The sequence below is a fragment of the Strigops habroptila genome, chromosome 3 (assembly GCF_004027225.2).
Source record: "Strigops habroptila isolate Jane chromosome 3, bStrHab1.2.pri, whole genome shotgun sequence".
NCBI lineage: Eukaryota > Metazoa > Chordata > Aves > Psittaciformes > Psittacidae > Strigops > Strigops habroptila.
The window spans coordinates 34,927,259-34,944,372 of record NC_044279.2 but is presented as its reverse complement, the minus strand read 5'-3'; the positions used below and the strand labels follow the sequence as shown (position 1 = coordinate 34,944,372).

The 17,114-nt window shown below is 35.5% G+C and overlaps 1 protein-coding gene across 10 annotated transcripts in view; it reads right to left on the bottom strand.

The window, feature by feature from the left end:
• The window catches only part of USP15 (ubiquitin specific peptidase 15), a 67,609-nt gene that overhangs the window by 33,296 nt on the left and 17,199 nt on the right, over positions 1–17,114 (bottom strand). For 7 of the 10 annotated variants that reach the window (XR_003990665.1, XR_003990666.1, XR_003990667.1 and 4 more), the window contains exons 2-6: positions 16,438–16,565; positions 13,130–13,260; positions 10,400–10,526; positions 5,225–5,370; positions 2,726–2,787 (exon numbers count right to left, since the gene is read on the bottom strand). Coding sequence is in view for 6 of the 10 variants with exons in the window: in XM_030480354.1 (XP_030336214.1) it covers positions 2,726–2,787; positions 5,225–5,370; positions 10,400–10,526; positions 13,130–13,260; positions 16,438–16,565 (594 nt within the window). In the remaining 4 variants the exon portion in view is untranslated. Of the gene's footprint in view, positions 1–2,725; positions 2,824–3,017; positions 3,066–5,224; positions 5,371–10,399; positions 10,527–13,129; positions 13,261–16,437; positions 16,566–17,114 lie in introns of those variants that run through there. The other 3 variants (XM_030480362.1, XR_003990668.1, XM_030480358.1) reach the window with 3 other exon arrangements.

Here is a 17,114-nt window from a genome sequence, read left to right as displayed (position 1 = left end):
AAGACAGTAAGACAGGAAGCTCCTGAAGTTCAGTCAAAGGGAATGCAAAGGCCTGCACCTGGGGAATAACAACCCCAGGCACCACTACACACTGGGGCGTAGAGGCCAGTGACCAGATGGAAAGCAGCTTGGCAGAGGAGCACCTGGGGTCCTCCTGGACAAAAAGCGTGAACATAAGCCAGCAACGTGCCCTTATGGCCCAGGCAGACAACAACAGCCTCCTGGGCTGCACTGAGCAGAGTATTGCCAGCAGGTCAAGGGGGGTGATCCCTCCCCTCCCCTCTGCACTGGTGAGACACCCCTGGAATGCTGTGTTTAGTTCTGGGCTCCCCAGTAACAGAGAGACAGAGACATACTGGAGCAAGTCCAGTGAGAGGCCAGGAAAGCGGCCTCAAACCTGGCAGCACCTGACCTCTGTGGAGAGGCTGAGAGAGCTGGGACTGTTCTGTCTGGAGGAGAGAAGGCTTCAGAGTGAACCTCTCAACCTGTATAAATACCCAGTGGGAGGGAATGAAGAAGTTGGAGCAAGGCCCTTCTCAGCGATGCCCACTGTAAGGAGAAGAGCCAATGGGCACAAACTGAAGCACAGCCAATTCTAGTTAAATAGAAATTCTGTTTTACAGTGAGGGTTATCAAACAGTGGAATAGGTTTTCCAGGGAGGCTGTGGAGCCTCCATCACTGGAGATGCCCATTACCTGACTGAATACAGTCCCAAGGAACCTGCCCTAGCTGACTCTTCTTTGAGCAGGAGATTGGACTAGACGATCTCCAGAAATGCCTTCCAACCTCAACTATTCTGTGATTCTGTGAAAAGCTTAGCTGACGTTCTGAAATGATCCTGCCCCTTTCAAGCATTATAAATCTTTCCTCCTTTCCAATGTTCTATATTTTGACCTTTCTAAATATGGCATTTTATTCCCTGGCCTCAGAATCTATGTTTACAATTTCTACTCTTCTAAAATAAGCACTACAAAGAAGTAGTCTCAGCAGGATCTGGTGTGACACAAGTGTGTGACCAATGACAGGACTATAGGAAGGTATCTGGATGTACACTATTTGTGATGACAAACTAATACATCTCACACAGAAGACACAAAAGCAAGTGTTTAATATTTCTACCCCTTTTAATATTTATTAGATTTTTTCATAAAGTTTTAAACAGATGTAAAAACCTGTCACGATTACTGCGTGTTGATAGTTTCTATTTGAATCCACTGAATTTCGCAAACCTTCCACTACTACAATGCATTTGAATATCAAATTTCAGTCACTCTTTCTGATAGCTGCTAAACCTCAAAAACATACTTCAGCTTCACAGTAAAACTATACATCCTCATTTTCTGCTTTACTTACAGCCCCCCCTGACACCAGTACTTCCAATTACCATTTTACTTGTCCGCAGATCAAAAGTATTCCAAGAGACATTCTTTAATTTATATACTGCTCCTGGTTGCCTACCATTCCAAGTGGAATGGAAATTTGGCAGAATAAAAGCAGGTACCATCACCAAGAATATCTTCCTACCAAAACTTCCAAAAAAAATCTATGACATTGAATTATCTAAATTCTTTTAACCTTCAAAATCTACATCTAAAATTTTACTCCAAGTTTACATTTCTGCTAGATGCCTTTTGAGGTCAGAGATTAAACTACAAGTGTTTTGTATCCCATTCTTTCTGCTGCTCCATATTGCCAATTTTTTGTCTCATAACATCTTGCTAAGCAAGATTATACTGTTCATACTAAGCTAAAATTGAAATTAGACTTCATTACGCAACTTAATAGAAGCTAGTGTTTCTAATAAAAGTGATTGAGATAAAACACCAAAGATAAAGAATCTCTGTCCTTCAAATAATAAGCAGTAATACTACGAAAATGCTTTAAAACAACAATGAACCTCAGTTACATAAATGCAGAATATCAAAAGGAATAGAAAGAACTTAAAAGAACCTTTCATGAAAAATACGCTCAAGAACCAGCCAACAAAGGGAAAAAACCACAGTTAACTATTTGCGCTGAGATCATGTTAGTTTACTAGTAACTAGTTCCAACTATGATTGAAAACCAACAGAACATGATATAGATTCTAAAAACAACATTAAAAAAGTTCATGAGAAATCACACTCAAGTCTTTCTACCCACTTGCTGTACTAAGGTGTTACTGATAATGGCAGCAGGCAGAACAGAAAAGAAGAAAACCATTGTACTGTGTCAACTGGTGATAGCCCAACAAAGAACAAAAGCAACATGCTGGAAATGTACACTGCAATTTAAATAACGTTTATATGTAAATATTGTGCTCTGACAATAAAAGGACAAGCTATCCATGAGAACATCTACATAGAAGAAAAATACTGAATATATATACCTGTATTAATTTTAAAGATACTGTGCTTTGGAACAGAAATATAAGTAAGTTTTACAGTTTTCTACTATGAATTTTTATATTATTTTTAAGCAGAATAATGTATATCACTGGCTGAAATCAACAAAATTAAGCAACGTACATGCAGGAGTTCATCATTATCATGTCATATTTTACAGTATGCACCACTTACAAATACACTACTCAGAATGTTTTCAGCTAAAACATCTGAAGGCCAATTTTAAAAATGCCATGTTTAAAAACGGGTTTTTTTTTGTTTTTTTTTTTTTTTAAGCAAAATAACATGTGAAAATAGTTAGTTATAGTGGGTAACTATATGACTTAAATTCTCAACTTACTTAGGTGTTGAAGGACCTCTTGGCCATGATCCATCCTCATTCTTCTGTTCTATCACCAGTACCTACCACAAAAAGTATAATAAGAAAACTGAAATATCAATAGATTGCTTTCTGTTCCAATCTTTTAAATGGATTTCCTGACATGTGATTGAGACAGAAAAGACTGATGTTTAAGTTACTATTCCCCAAAGTTCAAGAATATTCAATTACACTGCACCTTCCTCTTGCTCTATTCACTTTTTTCTCCCCACATCTTGATTTGTGCAACTTCAAGCAAGCCACTTAATACTTCTATGCAGTATCTATGAATATACAGAACTTCCATGTTTATACAACAGCCTTGTTAAGGAAGGGATATTCCCGACGGAATTCTGCATCGCACACAACACAGATCAGTAGAAAAAAAACCAACCCCACAAAACCAAATGAAATTGCTTTCTGCTTTGATAGCCTTAAAGTCATACCTGTCTGGTTACTCCAGTATTTTTTGCAGAAGTATTCATCTAATATTAATTTTCCAATAAGACAGTTGGCTAATGAAACTAACTTCAGTCAAGTTGTTACTGGTACAAAAGGGAGTACAGTACACGCAGTCCTAAACACAGGCATCAGCTGCCATTTGAAACGCCTTTGGGTATTTGAGATATCTGCCCTATGCTGGCAGATATGACACAGGACCTACAAAAAGCTCATGCCTTTCTGGATTGACAGCAGGCATAGCCAGACCATTTGAAATGGCAAGTAAACTCAGTATTTAAACTGAATCTAACTCTTAATTTCCAATGCAACTAATCCTGCATAACTATACACCGATGTTTCAACTGCCATGCTGTGCTTGTAATGTGTCTTGTAGACACATTGTGACACACATTCACATAGGTACTTATGCCCAAAACCTTATACATAAGTCATGCTGCCACTTGAAGATGTAATCACATTTTCAGTCTGAATACACTAAGACATGACATTGAAAATTAGCTTTATCTCTGGAAAAGACTAGTCTGCTGTCTTTGGTCATGAATGCTGTAAGACACATCCTGCCATAGTTCCCTTCACTGGCTCTCAGAAACTACTAAATAAAAGGAAGATTTAGACTTAAAAGTTCAATGGAAACCCTAAAGGCTCACTTCAGAAACCAACCGATAAATTTAAAACATTAAATTACTCAACTGCATACATAGTTTAGAATTACAGTAAAAAAATAATTATTAGGTTAGATGGACTTTAATAGTCAGAATAACTGTTATTAGATTAGGAGGCTCAGCAAGAAAAATAAAACTTGTGTGTCAGCGGACGCAACTGACCAAACACACATGGTCTATCACAACATTTAGCATTTTCGGAAACCATGGTTAAACTTGGTTTTGAACAATATTTGTTTTTCTGAAAGTACAGATGTCACCTAGAGATCTTTTTATGGCTATATTAGACCATGCTTGCTTCAAGGTTAATGTTTCACTGGGATAGGGGCAATTTGCAAGTCACATCTTTGACGCAAATGGGAGATATGGGCTCTTCCAGCAGCATCTCTGCATTGTTAAAATCACCTGTGTGAGGGTTTAAGTGCATGCAGCATGAAGCTAAAGGGCACAATAGCTCAAGCTGTTATTTTGGTGCACTGATTACTTACCTTTCATGCCATAAAAGAAAACAGAAGCACAGAATAAACATGGCTGTAAGCAGGTTAGAGTCAAGTATTTCAACGCAAAAGGAAATACTTTAATACAATCTTGCCTACAATTACTACCAACGAATTTCATGCACTCATATTTGTAGCATGACAGCATGAACTACGGCTGTTGAAAAAATATCCAACTCTATTTGAAGACTAAAGAATCAATGTAATAATCTGAAAAGTTATTCTAACTATGCAATTGTTCAGTCAGTTCATGTTTATATTTCTGTAGCTTTAACATCCAGTATTTGTTCTTTAGATTTAACAGAAAAGGTAGAAAAAGCATCTTGTAAGAAAATCTCCCAGAAAGGGATTTTAAAGTGATGATATAGTTCATGGTAAAGCAGGTTTTCAGGCTTTTTTATCTCAACAGTTCTATCTGAAAACTTTTCACTGTTTCTTAAATTCTGAAATCTGGACAGTGGAATTTGAGTAGAAGACATTATTCTTCTAGGAGTACCTAAGAAGTTCTTGAAATTTTGGGTTTCATTATAGGAACATATTCCAGATCTTAGGCATTTTTTTTTTTTTTTTAGTTTCAGGTTTTGCCAAATACGAAGTCAGAAACATTACATTCATTTACTTTTAATTCACCAGGAGAGTTCAACTCATCTTTAATCCTGAAAATACACTCAAAGCTTACTTTTATTTTGGTGAATCTGTTTAGAAAATTCTCTATCCCTAACCAATCTAATAGGAGGCAATTTTTATCTAAAAAGAAGGAAAATTCATTAGGTATGGTTGCATTTTCATGAGCAAAAACCCAAACATATTAAAAGGGGGAAAAAAAAAAAAAAGGAAAAAGAAAAAGTATTACATTGTACCTGTCCCTGGTATAAACCAGCATCCTGTATGGTACTGTCTGGTTTATTCAAAGGTTCGAAAGTGTTACTCATGTATTTGTTCCACAATCTGGTCTCTTTTTCACTGGGAATATTGAAGATTTTTCTTATCTCTTTTTCAATTGTATCTGTTTTGAAAGGGAGAGAGCACAAGTTTAGCATTTCACTATGCAAAGAGCAAAGCAGAATAAAAATAAAGCATCAGAATCACCTACTCTTTTCTTATATTGCAAATAAAATACTAATGAAAATGTAGAAATAGCCATGCAACTACACCATGTTGCAGTTCAAGCAAGAAGTTGCTAGTTCCCTTGCCTTTAAAATGGAAACAGCCAGAGGACTGTTTTATTCCCTCCTGAATCTTGCAGCAAAGCAGACCAAATAAAGACAAGTTGATAATAACAGGTACAGGAGGCACCTAGGTACCCATCTACTAATTTCTCAGAGCGTGGTAACACAGGAGTGTGGGTGGGTAGGGAATAGTTAGAAGTGAGATGGGCAGCAAAACCAGGCGCAGGGAGTGCAACTCATTCAGTTCCTCTCCCTAAATCAAACCATTCTTGGTTTTCACTCTTCTACTACCCATATGCTAGTGCAATTAGCACTAACCAAAATCTACATGCACAAAGTTTAATCTACATGCTCACAGAAATGAAAGATGACTTTGTAAAACTCTAGTGCATAAATTTACATTAAAAGGATAATGAAAGATTTTATGCTCCTGAAAGATTTACATAAGAAGGTCTACCAGATTGTACACTACATGACAGAAAAAAACCTGTTACATAATTTTAAGGTAGTATAACTATTGTCTACAACTGAAATGTAAGAAGTTCATAATCAACTCCGTTCTCCTTATGCAAAAATAGAGTTTATTAAAGAGTTCTTTAATTTGATCTAATATGTACAGTGCTATACCATAGCAATCTTAGGTTTGGTTGTTGTTTTTTTTTTTTTTTTTAACTGGTACACTCACAAAGCCCCATGGCAGCCAAGTCTCATAACAGCTAACACAAAAAACAAAACAGGAGTCAAGAATATACTGTTTATTCCTGATGACCACTGAAAATACAATTTAAAAAGCGAGGACTGTAAGCTCTTTGGGAGATATTCCTCTGAAATCTCAGGATAAAACACCAGTGTGTCAGCTCCTCTAGCATTCCCTTTGCTCCCTTTTACTTAAGAATTATTATTTCCTCTTCTGCTATGTTAAACATGAAAAGTCAAAATGAGACCTGAAACTTGAAAAGAACTTTATAAAAATCCAGCCATTGACTTGTGAAATGCATGACAACTGGCCAATACGAAATTTGTAGATACTGTAGGCAACTGTATACAATTTCCTTCTATACTACTAGTTAACACGCATTTTATTATGAAACCAAGAGTTAGACTGGATCATCTGTTTCTCTAACAGAGATAGTATGTAGTCAAGGTAGGCGCCATCAACAGGGCAACACGCTGTTACTTGATTTATTGACTTTTAAAAAAAAAAAATAAAATCATGTACTGTCTGAATCAATTCTGAACTAATGATTTCAAATAACTGTATTTGAATGTAAGAATGAAGCTAGTCAGCAACAATCTTCTAGCAAGAAAATAAAATAAAGATTTAGCAATGGTTTTCACTAAAAGAACATACACAAGAATTTTTCATTCTCAATATCATAACTAATTATTTGAGCACTGCAGCTCATATTCTTTGCAAGTGCTAATTTAACATTCATTACGTTAATTTTTAACATATTCCAGCTTCACTAACAGAACTGTTACGAGACACGAAGCATCAATCCTATCAGACGAGTACACATTATGTCCAGGAGTCTGGGAAGAGCATGTTCCACTTGACTATTATGGTACTTTTGAGACTCTGAAACTGCATACCTCCATGAATGTAACCAATGCACACTCTATAATTCTTCCCCCCAAGAATCACTGCTGGTGTGCTGGCTTATGATCTAAAGTGAAAGTCTGTTCCAGTATAAATGAAAACACTACATTTAAACAGGCATGGTCTGAGGCATATTGTGTACAGGGTTCTCCTCTAGTAGTGTTATTCACATCCCATGTATGTGATGAACAGTACTAGGATGATGTCTAAAAGAGATGGGAAGAACTGCCCTTTAAAAATGCCTCTCACTCCATCAGCTATACAGCCACAATTTGAGATAGTTCAAATTGAGAGTTAAAGGTTATGGATCCCATATAAGATGGATCCTATGTTGTTAAAAATCAGATGGCTCCTCCAAAAAAAAACCAGTTACACGATTAAAGTACTATTTTGCAAGACTATGTGGAAGACTCTTGATGAGATGCTGGAGAAGTCCAGTGAATGCTAATACAAATACACCCTGGCTTCACTAAAGACGAGTGCTATCACAAGTACTGGCTAAGGGGAACTGCAGTAAAATATTAATCTGTACTATGAAACAGTAATCCCAGTTTCCTGAAGAAGAGAAAGGCTAGTCAGATCCCAGAACAAATAGTCCCTCAAGGGTGGCAAGTTTTACATTCTTGTATTCTGCAGCAAATTAAAGGGAAAGATGAATCAAAGCCATTTGTCAAGATAATTTACTAGCAAAAGTCCATTAGATGCAGGGCTACTGGTGTAATCTCCTACGAAGTTTATCAGCTCAGTTTTGGAACTGTTTTATGACACTGCAGACACAACCTAACTCTTAGTCATCTATAACAGAGGATACAGACAGTCCTGTCATTTTGCGGTTTGTAAAACTCTTGAATAGAGACAGAAAATGTCTACACATTAGCTGATGACTTCGTTTTATCATACTTTGATATGTTTAAGATTCCTGAATGGATCATTAACTCATTTTCACTCAGAAGCCTTGATCCTAGAAAGATCAGCAACAAAAACCAGACTAAAATGCTGCCTGAACTACATCTAGCTCATTTTCTTTTTAGAATTAAACACTCCACTCCTGCCCCAAAAGTTGGCCATCAATCAGTCTCCAAGTTAACATGCACTGCCTTCAAGGTGAGAGTCCTTGATTGTAGGAGATTCCCAAGAAGGTCCCAAGAACACATCAGATGGGTCCAGTGCCACCCCAAGAAAATGACTGTCTTTATTAAGTCTGTCCTTTAAAATTATTTTTTCCTACCTTGTACTAACTTTTTGACATACAGCTTAGTTTAGTTCCTATTTGAGTGGAAAAGCAGAAGTATTCCAGGAATAACACACATTTGAAGACTGGTAGGTAAATATCATATTGTGCTTATAATATTTAAGGTGCTCCAAAATTTTCTGCTTATGTGAATTAAGGAAGGTGTCTTACTGATCTTTTGATGGCACTAAATAATATAATCAATGATGGCGGGTAAAAAAATTAAAACTTATTGAAAAGACCACAGTACCTTATGACCACTCACTTCAGTGGGGCTGATATTGACTCTTTTGTACTACAAGTCTTCTGCAACCATAATGAAAATGCATCCCTTACTGGCATATACAAGGAAGGTTGAAAAATAATCAAGATTTTATAAGATTTCTCTTGCACATTATTTATTGATATAATGAGTACCTCTGCTACATATCTGATGAATTCCACAACTACCTTAAATATACTTGAGGCACACACAGGTGCAGGAGGGGGAGGAATCACCATCTTATTAATGGGTAAGAGAAAAAACTCAGGGATCAGTTATTTTTTCACTCTTACAAGTGATTTTAATTCTTCTAGCTCTTCTCCTAAGAAGATGAGATAGGATGTCCCTGCTTAGTACTCTGCACAAGAAGCTTCAGCTTCAGAAGGGGGCTTCCAAGAGCATGTCATTCATGTCTCAGGAAAGTAAATAAGGCCAGTGTCAGGAAAGGGGCTGCCAGTGACCCTGACTCTTCCTCATTATAATTTATGACAAATTTCTCATAATTGTATTTCTCTCTCTGCTAAGAAAACAGATTAATAGTCATTCCAAACTGCCCTGCTTCTGATTAAAGAAAATATCATAAATTAATCTATTACCTGTAATTCCAATGATACAATCAAATTCAGTATAGCTGCAAAATAGCTTGTATTTAGTCCTCAGGGAGGGATAATGTTAAATTGTTTTTTTTTCTAAGTTTCTGGGTTTGCTTAGGGAATAATGAAGTACGACTTCCCAAGTTCAACCAGATCTCAAAAAGGCCAATTAACGTACAACATTGAAGCCTTGTGTCAAGGACAGATTTCATAATTTTAAAGTTTTTATTCTAATACAAGCAGATGATTACTTAAAGATTAAATTTTAAACAAAGTAAATGTGTTTTAAAAGCAAGCACTCTGCAAAGAATTAAAAGGTAGCAAGTGTAAGTCACTACAAATAATGTAAAGAGAAGCAAAATCTGAAAAAACTACACTGTTGTCAAAGAATGTAAACAAAGAGTAATGGCTGGGCATAAAGTGCCAAGGACATAAAGTACAGTTCTAACTGCACAAATACAGTTGATTGAAAGACTCTTATCTCGGATACACATGCACAAATACACCAAAAATTGAGCTCATGTGATCAGTAATATCTTTGCATATGTTCTGACTGTTACTTTCAGAGACAAATGTTACCAAAATACGGTTTCAAACAATGACTCAAAGAGCAGCCACAATAACTACAAATAAAGGTAAGTTAAAATTTTAATACAGGACTCGGTTACTGTAAAAGATTGTGCCTGGCCTACCACTGCACAACCCAAAGAATACTGCCTTTAGCCATTAATTTATAAATTCAATTAATTCTTGTGTTTTGTATTATACCCTTCTCTTATTATATGACCAAAGAGGTTTGGCTAATGAAAGACATGAATAGAAACACATGAAAAAAAATGTATTTCTTACACACCAAAAGTCAAGAAAAACTACTGTGGAAGCCAGTGAAATAAATAGAAACATCACACTTTACCTCCTGAAAAGCACAAACTTCTACCATTAACCCAAATGCCTACATAAAACTGCACAATTATATATTTTTTAAAAAATTGTATTAAAAATCCTAAATACTCCAAACTATTTCACTTTAAATTTTAACCCAAATAAAGCTAGTCCCATCCTTTTTAACGATTACAATACCCATCTATCATTCCACTTAGAGACTTATTTATTCGGAACTTGCTACCGAGTACTATTTAAACAAGTAACAATCACGTATTTTAAAAAATAGTTTGCATACCTATTGTATCAGCTTTACTAAATCTTCGTGTGACAACATTGTTCATATTTCCATTTTCACAAAGCTTTAATTCTGTTAGATATACTTCTACTTTGCAGTGCTTTACAAACATACCCTGTTCAACGACCTGAAAAACAGATTGGGATCAGGTATCAGTCCAAATGTGTTTTCACACACACACTTCAAAATACTTTTGAGAACTCTTCAAGAAATTGAAGTTCTGGGAATGTAAGAAACTTCATAAATGTCAAAAATTAGAACTAAAATTATCCCATAACTTTTTAGAAATACAGTAAACTAAAAAGTAAATTTTTTCCATGATTATGTTGTCTTACCTGTGTATAACACCACCACCATGACTTTCAATGTTTTAAGAACAGTGGAAATCACAAATATGCATGCTTACCCAAAAGATAAGATACTTAAAAGATAAAAACCACCAAAAGTTATTTTTATTTCAAAATATATTCATTGTATGCCACTTCCTCAAAACAGGAAGAACTAGTTTTCACAGTTCAAGAATACATATAAAAACCACAATACATGCCAATAAAATCTGGGTATCACATTTTTTAATAAAACCTACAAATATTCCACTTATATTCGATAATACATTAATTTGAAATTTCACCTACTCATTACAGGTTTTTATTTTATGTTCATTTCTGTAACACATTAAAAAATAGTTAAGTATAAAGGATTTTTTTTTTTTTTTTAATAAAAGTAAAACATAGAAAAAATATTCAGGGTCACCTCTTAAATGTTTTTCCCTTTGATCTTCCAAAGTGTAACTGCAGTACTTAGTCATGTAGACTATTCCAAAAATAACTATTGCCCTGATATGTGATACATCTGACAAATATGGTAATAAAAAAAAAAAAGCCACCAGCTAATTGCTGGGAGAGATCTGCTGTACAAATATAACTTGTATTCATGTGCCATAGGAAAAAGAAATATATCAGTGAATGATTTCATTGCTGCTCAGCAGTTTGCCTTAGCTTTAATGACTGTCAACCATGATATTTAAATAAAAAAGCATCTTCATTTGAGCAGCTTAGTAGAGTTTTCACCTTCTACAGTAACAACAAAATAGTTGCTGTCAACAAAACTGGGCGGTACGGCTAAGGCATTTCTGAGGATAAAACTGATGTGCCAGTGGTAGTATTGCCACATTCTATTTCATGAAGCTGTAATGTCATTTGACATGGGTCAAGTAAAACAATAAATCAATTTAAAATTTGGATCCACATTTCAAAAAAAGTTGATGTAACAAAAGGAATGAAAGAAAAGTGTCATCCCACCTCTATGAAAAAAACACTAAAGCAGACAGGAGAAAGATTCATGAACAAATGACGAAAGTATAGAAAGAATAATTCTGAACTGGAATATGCATCTCTCAAAACTACTGTTCATATTAGAAGAAAACAATGAAGCCATGCCAGTTTACACGGCCACTCATTACACTCCATGTATTTTTCCAGTTCGTTCTTTCCACATAGAAGGCAAGTTACTGTAATTTCCCTTCTCTCTCCCTATATTTCACCCCCAAAGTGAAAAAATGACAGAACTTTTACTTTACCATGATGATGGAAGAGCATTCAGTTTGCTGAAATCCATCTTCAGAAAAAACAGTAACAAGTTGGTAACAGATACATCTTTAAAGAAGGAGAGCCATTTTAATGGATTTCAGCTCTTACAGAACTAGAGAAAAAGAGACATTTCAGGGATGTCTCTTAAGAAAAAATTACTGTGTTAAAAAGAATGTTAAAAAAAAAAAAAAAAAACCAAACTACCTCTATTACTGACCAAATGAATCTTGAAGAGAGCAAATTTCTTCTATAGCTAAATCTGGTATTTGTTTGAAAAGAATGGACTTCAAGAGACCAGCATGCATGTAGCTAGACCATATTCATGTCATAGAAGAAAAAGTTACATTACACCAGAAGTCATATCAAACTAAATTCTAATCATAATATTACTTCAGCAGTTCTTCAGGAATTAAACAAACAAACAAACAAACAAAAAAAAAGCACCCAACTGGTAAATTTAGAAGTGGCACACATAGCAAAATGTATTTTAAAACTTAAATAAAAATCCTCACTACAGTGAGGATGTAACTGTAGTCCCTAGCCTGAAAATCTTAAGAAATAATACTATCAAAAAAGACTGTACGATCAATAAACTGGTAAAATGTCAAATCACCTTAATAAGAAGGATGTTATGTCCTGGAGCAAACAAAAATTAACTTAAAAATCATACTGACGGAGGGCCACCGTATCCACCATACCATGGACTACTACTTGTGTTGAGGTAAGCTTTTCGCTTAAAGAAAAAATTCTCCCTGTTGAACACAGAAGACTCTGCTTATCAGAAAAAGAACTACCAATTACTCTGCCAGAGTTAACATTATTACAGCTAGGCTCTTCACTACTATAGTCAATACAGTTTTAGGGTTTTATATCTAACTACAAAATCATTTGCACTAATAGACTTAGAAGCTTCTAATGCAAGTTCTTCTTGAAATATTAGAGGATTTACTTCCAGAGGAAAAAAAAAAAGTTATATCCTTTTCATCCTTGTTTCTCAATACTAACAAAAATTAGATATATACAAGCAACTAAAGCAGGAGTTGTCTGTATGATTATCATCTAATAAATTCATGTACAACTCCTCCATATTTGCAGGACTTAATCTGAATCATGTTCACCCCAGCAGGTTATTTAAGAGTACCTTGCGTGCTATTGGCTCTTGACCTTCCATCAGTGTGTACCAGCTAACTAGCCTATTCCAGCCTTCAGTTGGCAAAAGGATGTAGTCCAGCTCATCAATGAGATGTTCCTTGAGAGACTGAGAATCACCATCTAAAAGAGAAAGATATTTTTACTTGAATACTGTAATTCTGTTATTTGAGTTCTTAATGTAACATAGCAAACAAAATATTTTCTGAGTCAGTTATGTTATCAGTATTATGATATTCAAAGCAAAACTCTCCTGAAACTATTTAGGCAAACTACCCATTTCCTGCATAGCACACCTATTATAGGTAGTATTCCTACACTCAGGAACCCAAGTGACAACTCCATATCCTCATGCTAAGTGCCTAACTTGTTATCACACACCATCATAGCCTTAGAGAAACCAACCCATTTCTCCACCCACTTCGCACATAATCCCACATCACCATGGATACTTCCATTTCATGCTACAGTTGCACCCTTCACTGAAAATGCAGAAATGGGTAGTCACAGTAGATCCAAGACAAAGTTTGAAGTCATTCACTCCATGTCAGGCTGGGAAAATAACATGGTACAACCCTCCTACTTAAAGGATCCTACGTGCTCTGGAAACACAGTCCTTATAAAATTCTTCATGGGGACGGCAAGATGCAGCAATTGAAAGAAGTACATCTTGGCAACCTCTTTATTAAGTAGCATGCTTTTAGTTTTCATTCAATCCTCATTACAGCAGTAAGATAGCAACTACCCTTTATGTAAAACATATGTAAAACATAATTCCAGATCTGAGCCACTGTGAGCCTCAGACAATTAGGGCAGCTGTGTTTCCATTTGGATGTACCCAGCAACAGGCCAGCAAGCACCCCTTATAACTGGAAGCAAAGCGCGGGGAAAAGTTCACAAACACATCTTCAGGCATCTCTTTAAAGGGTTCATACTGTATTTCCGCACTGATCTGACACTGCCACAGTTCACAGTGAGAAGATCTAATCTGGTTTCCATTCCATCTTTCTAAAACCCCAATATTTCTCCTAGTGTAATTTTTTTCAGAACTTTATTCCATCAAAGAAGTCCCCCGACTCAGTCTCTCATATTCAACACTGTTGAACAATCAGCTATTCTAACTACTTCCTTGTGCTTGCTTTGCTAATCTAAAGTTGACTATGTATCTCTCCTTTTGAAGATGGCATGTCTGTATTCTACTATATTTAACAACTTCTTTTACATACGTTGAGATTAACTAAAAATCTCTACCTGTTACTTTTCACTGCTCTCGATTCATCCAAACGTTCTGGAAATACTGGAGCAGCATTTAAGTAATACTGGCACAACATACTAATTCAGTTTCCTGGAATCAGTATTTCTTGGATTTGACAATAGTTTTCCTTATCACTCTATTACACTGCAGAATATCTGAGAAAGCATGCCCATTTTATTCTTTACATCAGAAGCAGATTTTCAGGCTTAACACTTAAGAAGAGCAGTACGAGAGCAACTAGTGCATACTACATGTCAAAGACAAGATTAAAACCCAAGTGTTTTCAGGTTCAATTTATGCTACACAGGCAACCCAGTACAGATGACTACTGCTTTGCAGTTGAAGAAGACAGCTACTATTTGCTGAGCACATATGACCTTAATTTTAAAACTGCCTTCACACAGGAACAGTAGATGTCAGACAGTAGCTGGATGCATTCTATCACTGCTAATGCAAATCCATCATTTTAGAACCATGAATGAGCCAAAAGTAAAGTTCATAAACCCTGACCTTGTCTTTGTTTTGAAAGGGATATTAATAAGCAGTGTCAAAATGATAGCACACAGGTTTTCAGCAGCTTTTAGCACAATGTCTAAAATTACTTTAGACTTAACTCTAACGTATTAGGCTCCATATCCACAGTAACTTCAAACATAATCTGTATATGTATATAGATCAAGATATAAATAATAGAGATCAACTAACACACTGCTTTGCACTTTTAGAAATCACCCCCCCCCCTTTTTTTTTTTACCATAGGTAGACACAGAATAAAGAATAAGCTGATGCTGCCTCAGTGAGGATAAGAAGTTTCTTAATACATCTGATTGCAACTGAAAAGGATTACCTGAACATGCCTGCCCCACTGCAAAGTTTACTGCAAGAATGTACAAAATATCTAGATCCTCACATTTCAGAAAACAAAACACATCACTCACCTTGAGCAAATAGACCTTTAAGATTGTGGATAGAAGAGAACATGCATACAATACAGCACCTTCTTTGAAAGCACTGATACTAGTCACTGTCAGACATGCACACTCACACTGACAACTACTGCAACATGGTATGATACGCCTTATGAAAGAGGCAATTATTTTTAACATTTAACTTGTAAAATAATGAGACTTTAATTACAGTTGAGAAGTTTTGAATGAAGAAAGTCAGAGTTCATCATAAACTCCATGAAGCTATAAAAATTTGTATTACTATGTGCAAACAAATTATGTGGTACTATTATATTACCTGTAACTGCAAAGAAGGAAACCAATTATCTGCTAGATTTTGTATCTACTGGATTTTGCAGATTAAATATTAATAGCTATATAGGATTTCAATACTGGATATTAAATACACAATTTGACCTAAAGATAAAAATATCTGGGAGAGTATTCTGAGACCTGTGTCTACAAATCTGACTACAGTGCAGCAAAAGTCAGTCCGACCTGAGTAATCATATCAGTGACAGAGTTTAACCATACTTAGAAGACCATAAAATTAGAAAATTATCCTCTATCATTTCATACCACTTTGTAGTATCACTGAACTGCATCATACTACTTCTTCAAATGTTCCAGAATCAAAGTAAGGGCTTGGGGCTCATTTACAAAAACAAATTTCAGAGTTCAACTTAAAAATGTTATTTTAAATCAACCAATCTAGTTAAGCTAAAAAAAAAAAAAACCAAAAAAAAAAAACCCAAAACCAAACCCCAAACAAACCAAAACCACACTTACTGAACTCAGCCTACTACTTAACTAAATATCAAGTCCCAACATATCCCAAAATATCATTATAAGCTAGTACTTTGTACATTATTAAATATTGTTACCATTGCAAAGAAGTTCCAACAATTTCATTTACGAAATTGTGATTTGTTAGGGAAATCTATTCCAGTTCCCTTGTCATGGTCTCAAACAAATAAAAAGCTTCACTTTCACATATACTGAGACTCATTTACACTATCAAATACAAATGATCAATAATCTGTGACAAATTTGCATGAAATGTTAGTATTGGCTTATTACACAATCGGAAGCAGTTACCTTTGAGAAGTCCAGAATTATCAATAGGACCAGGGTACACATTCTGATCTCCCATCTGGTATTTATCCCAGCTGTCAAAGCCAACATATTTTTTCCACTGTTTGAACCAGCGACTATCCACTAGATACCTTAAATGGAAGAAGACACATGGGTTAGTTACTGGCATGCTACCACTTCCTACAGTACCAATTAATTCATGTGAACACACCTGTATTCATCAGCTTTGCAAAACGGCAAATGTTTTTCTGTCTGGTCTGCTAACCATTATAAGCATTTCCTACCAACATGGACTTTAACTGTGAGCAATTAAAGATCCCACTAATCACAGTAGGCAAGTACAGTTTTGCAAGACTGCCAATACACCATATCAGAATTTAAAAAATGTTAAGTTCAAAAAACCATTTCCCTTTTTAGCATGAAACAATACCAGTTTTAACTCCTGTTCTCAATTTGTGAATTCAGGAGATTCAAGGTAAGTCTTTATAGTTAGACAGCACTTTAAAAAAAGAGAGATAACTTTTAGCAAAGCATTTTTTCCTGACGGAGCTTTATTTATAACATTCGTATGCAAGTCGAAAAACTTCAGAACTCTGATGTCCTGTCAAGAACCAGAAAGTGTGGTTTTCTTCCTTTGAGTTAGCATCAACACATACAGTAAATGCTCTGCTTTTGAGGCA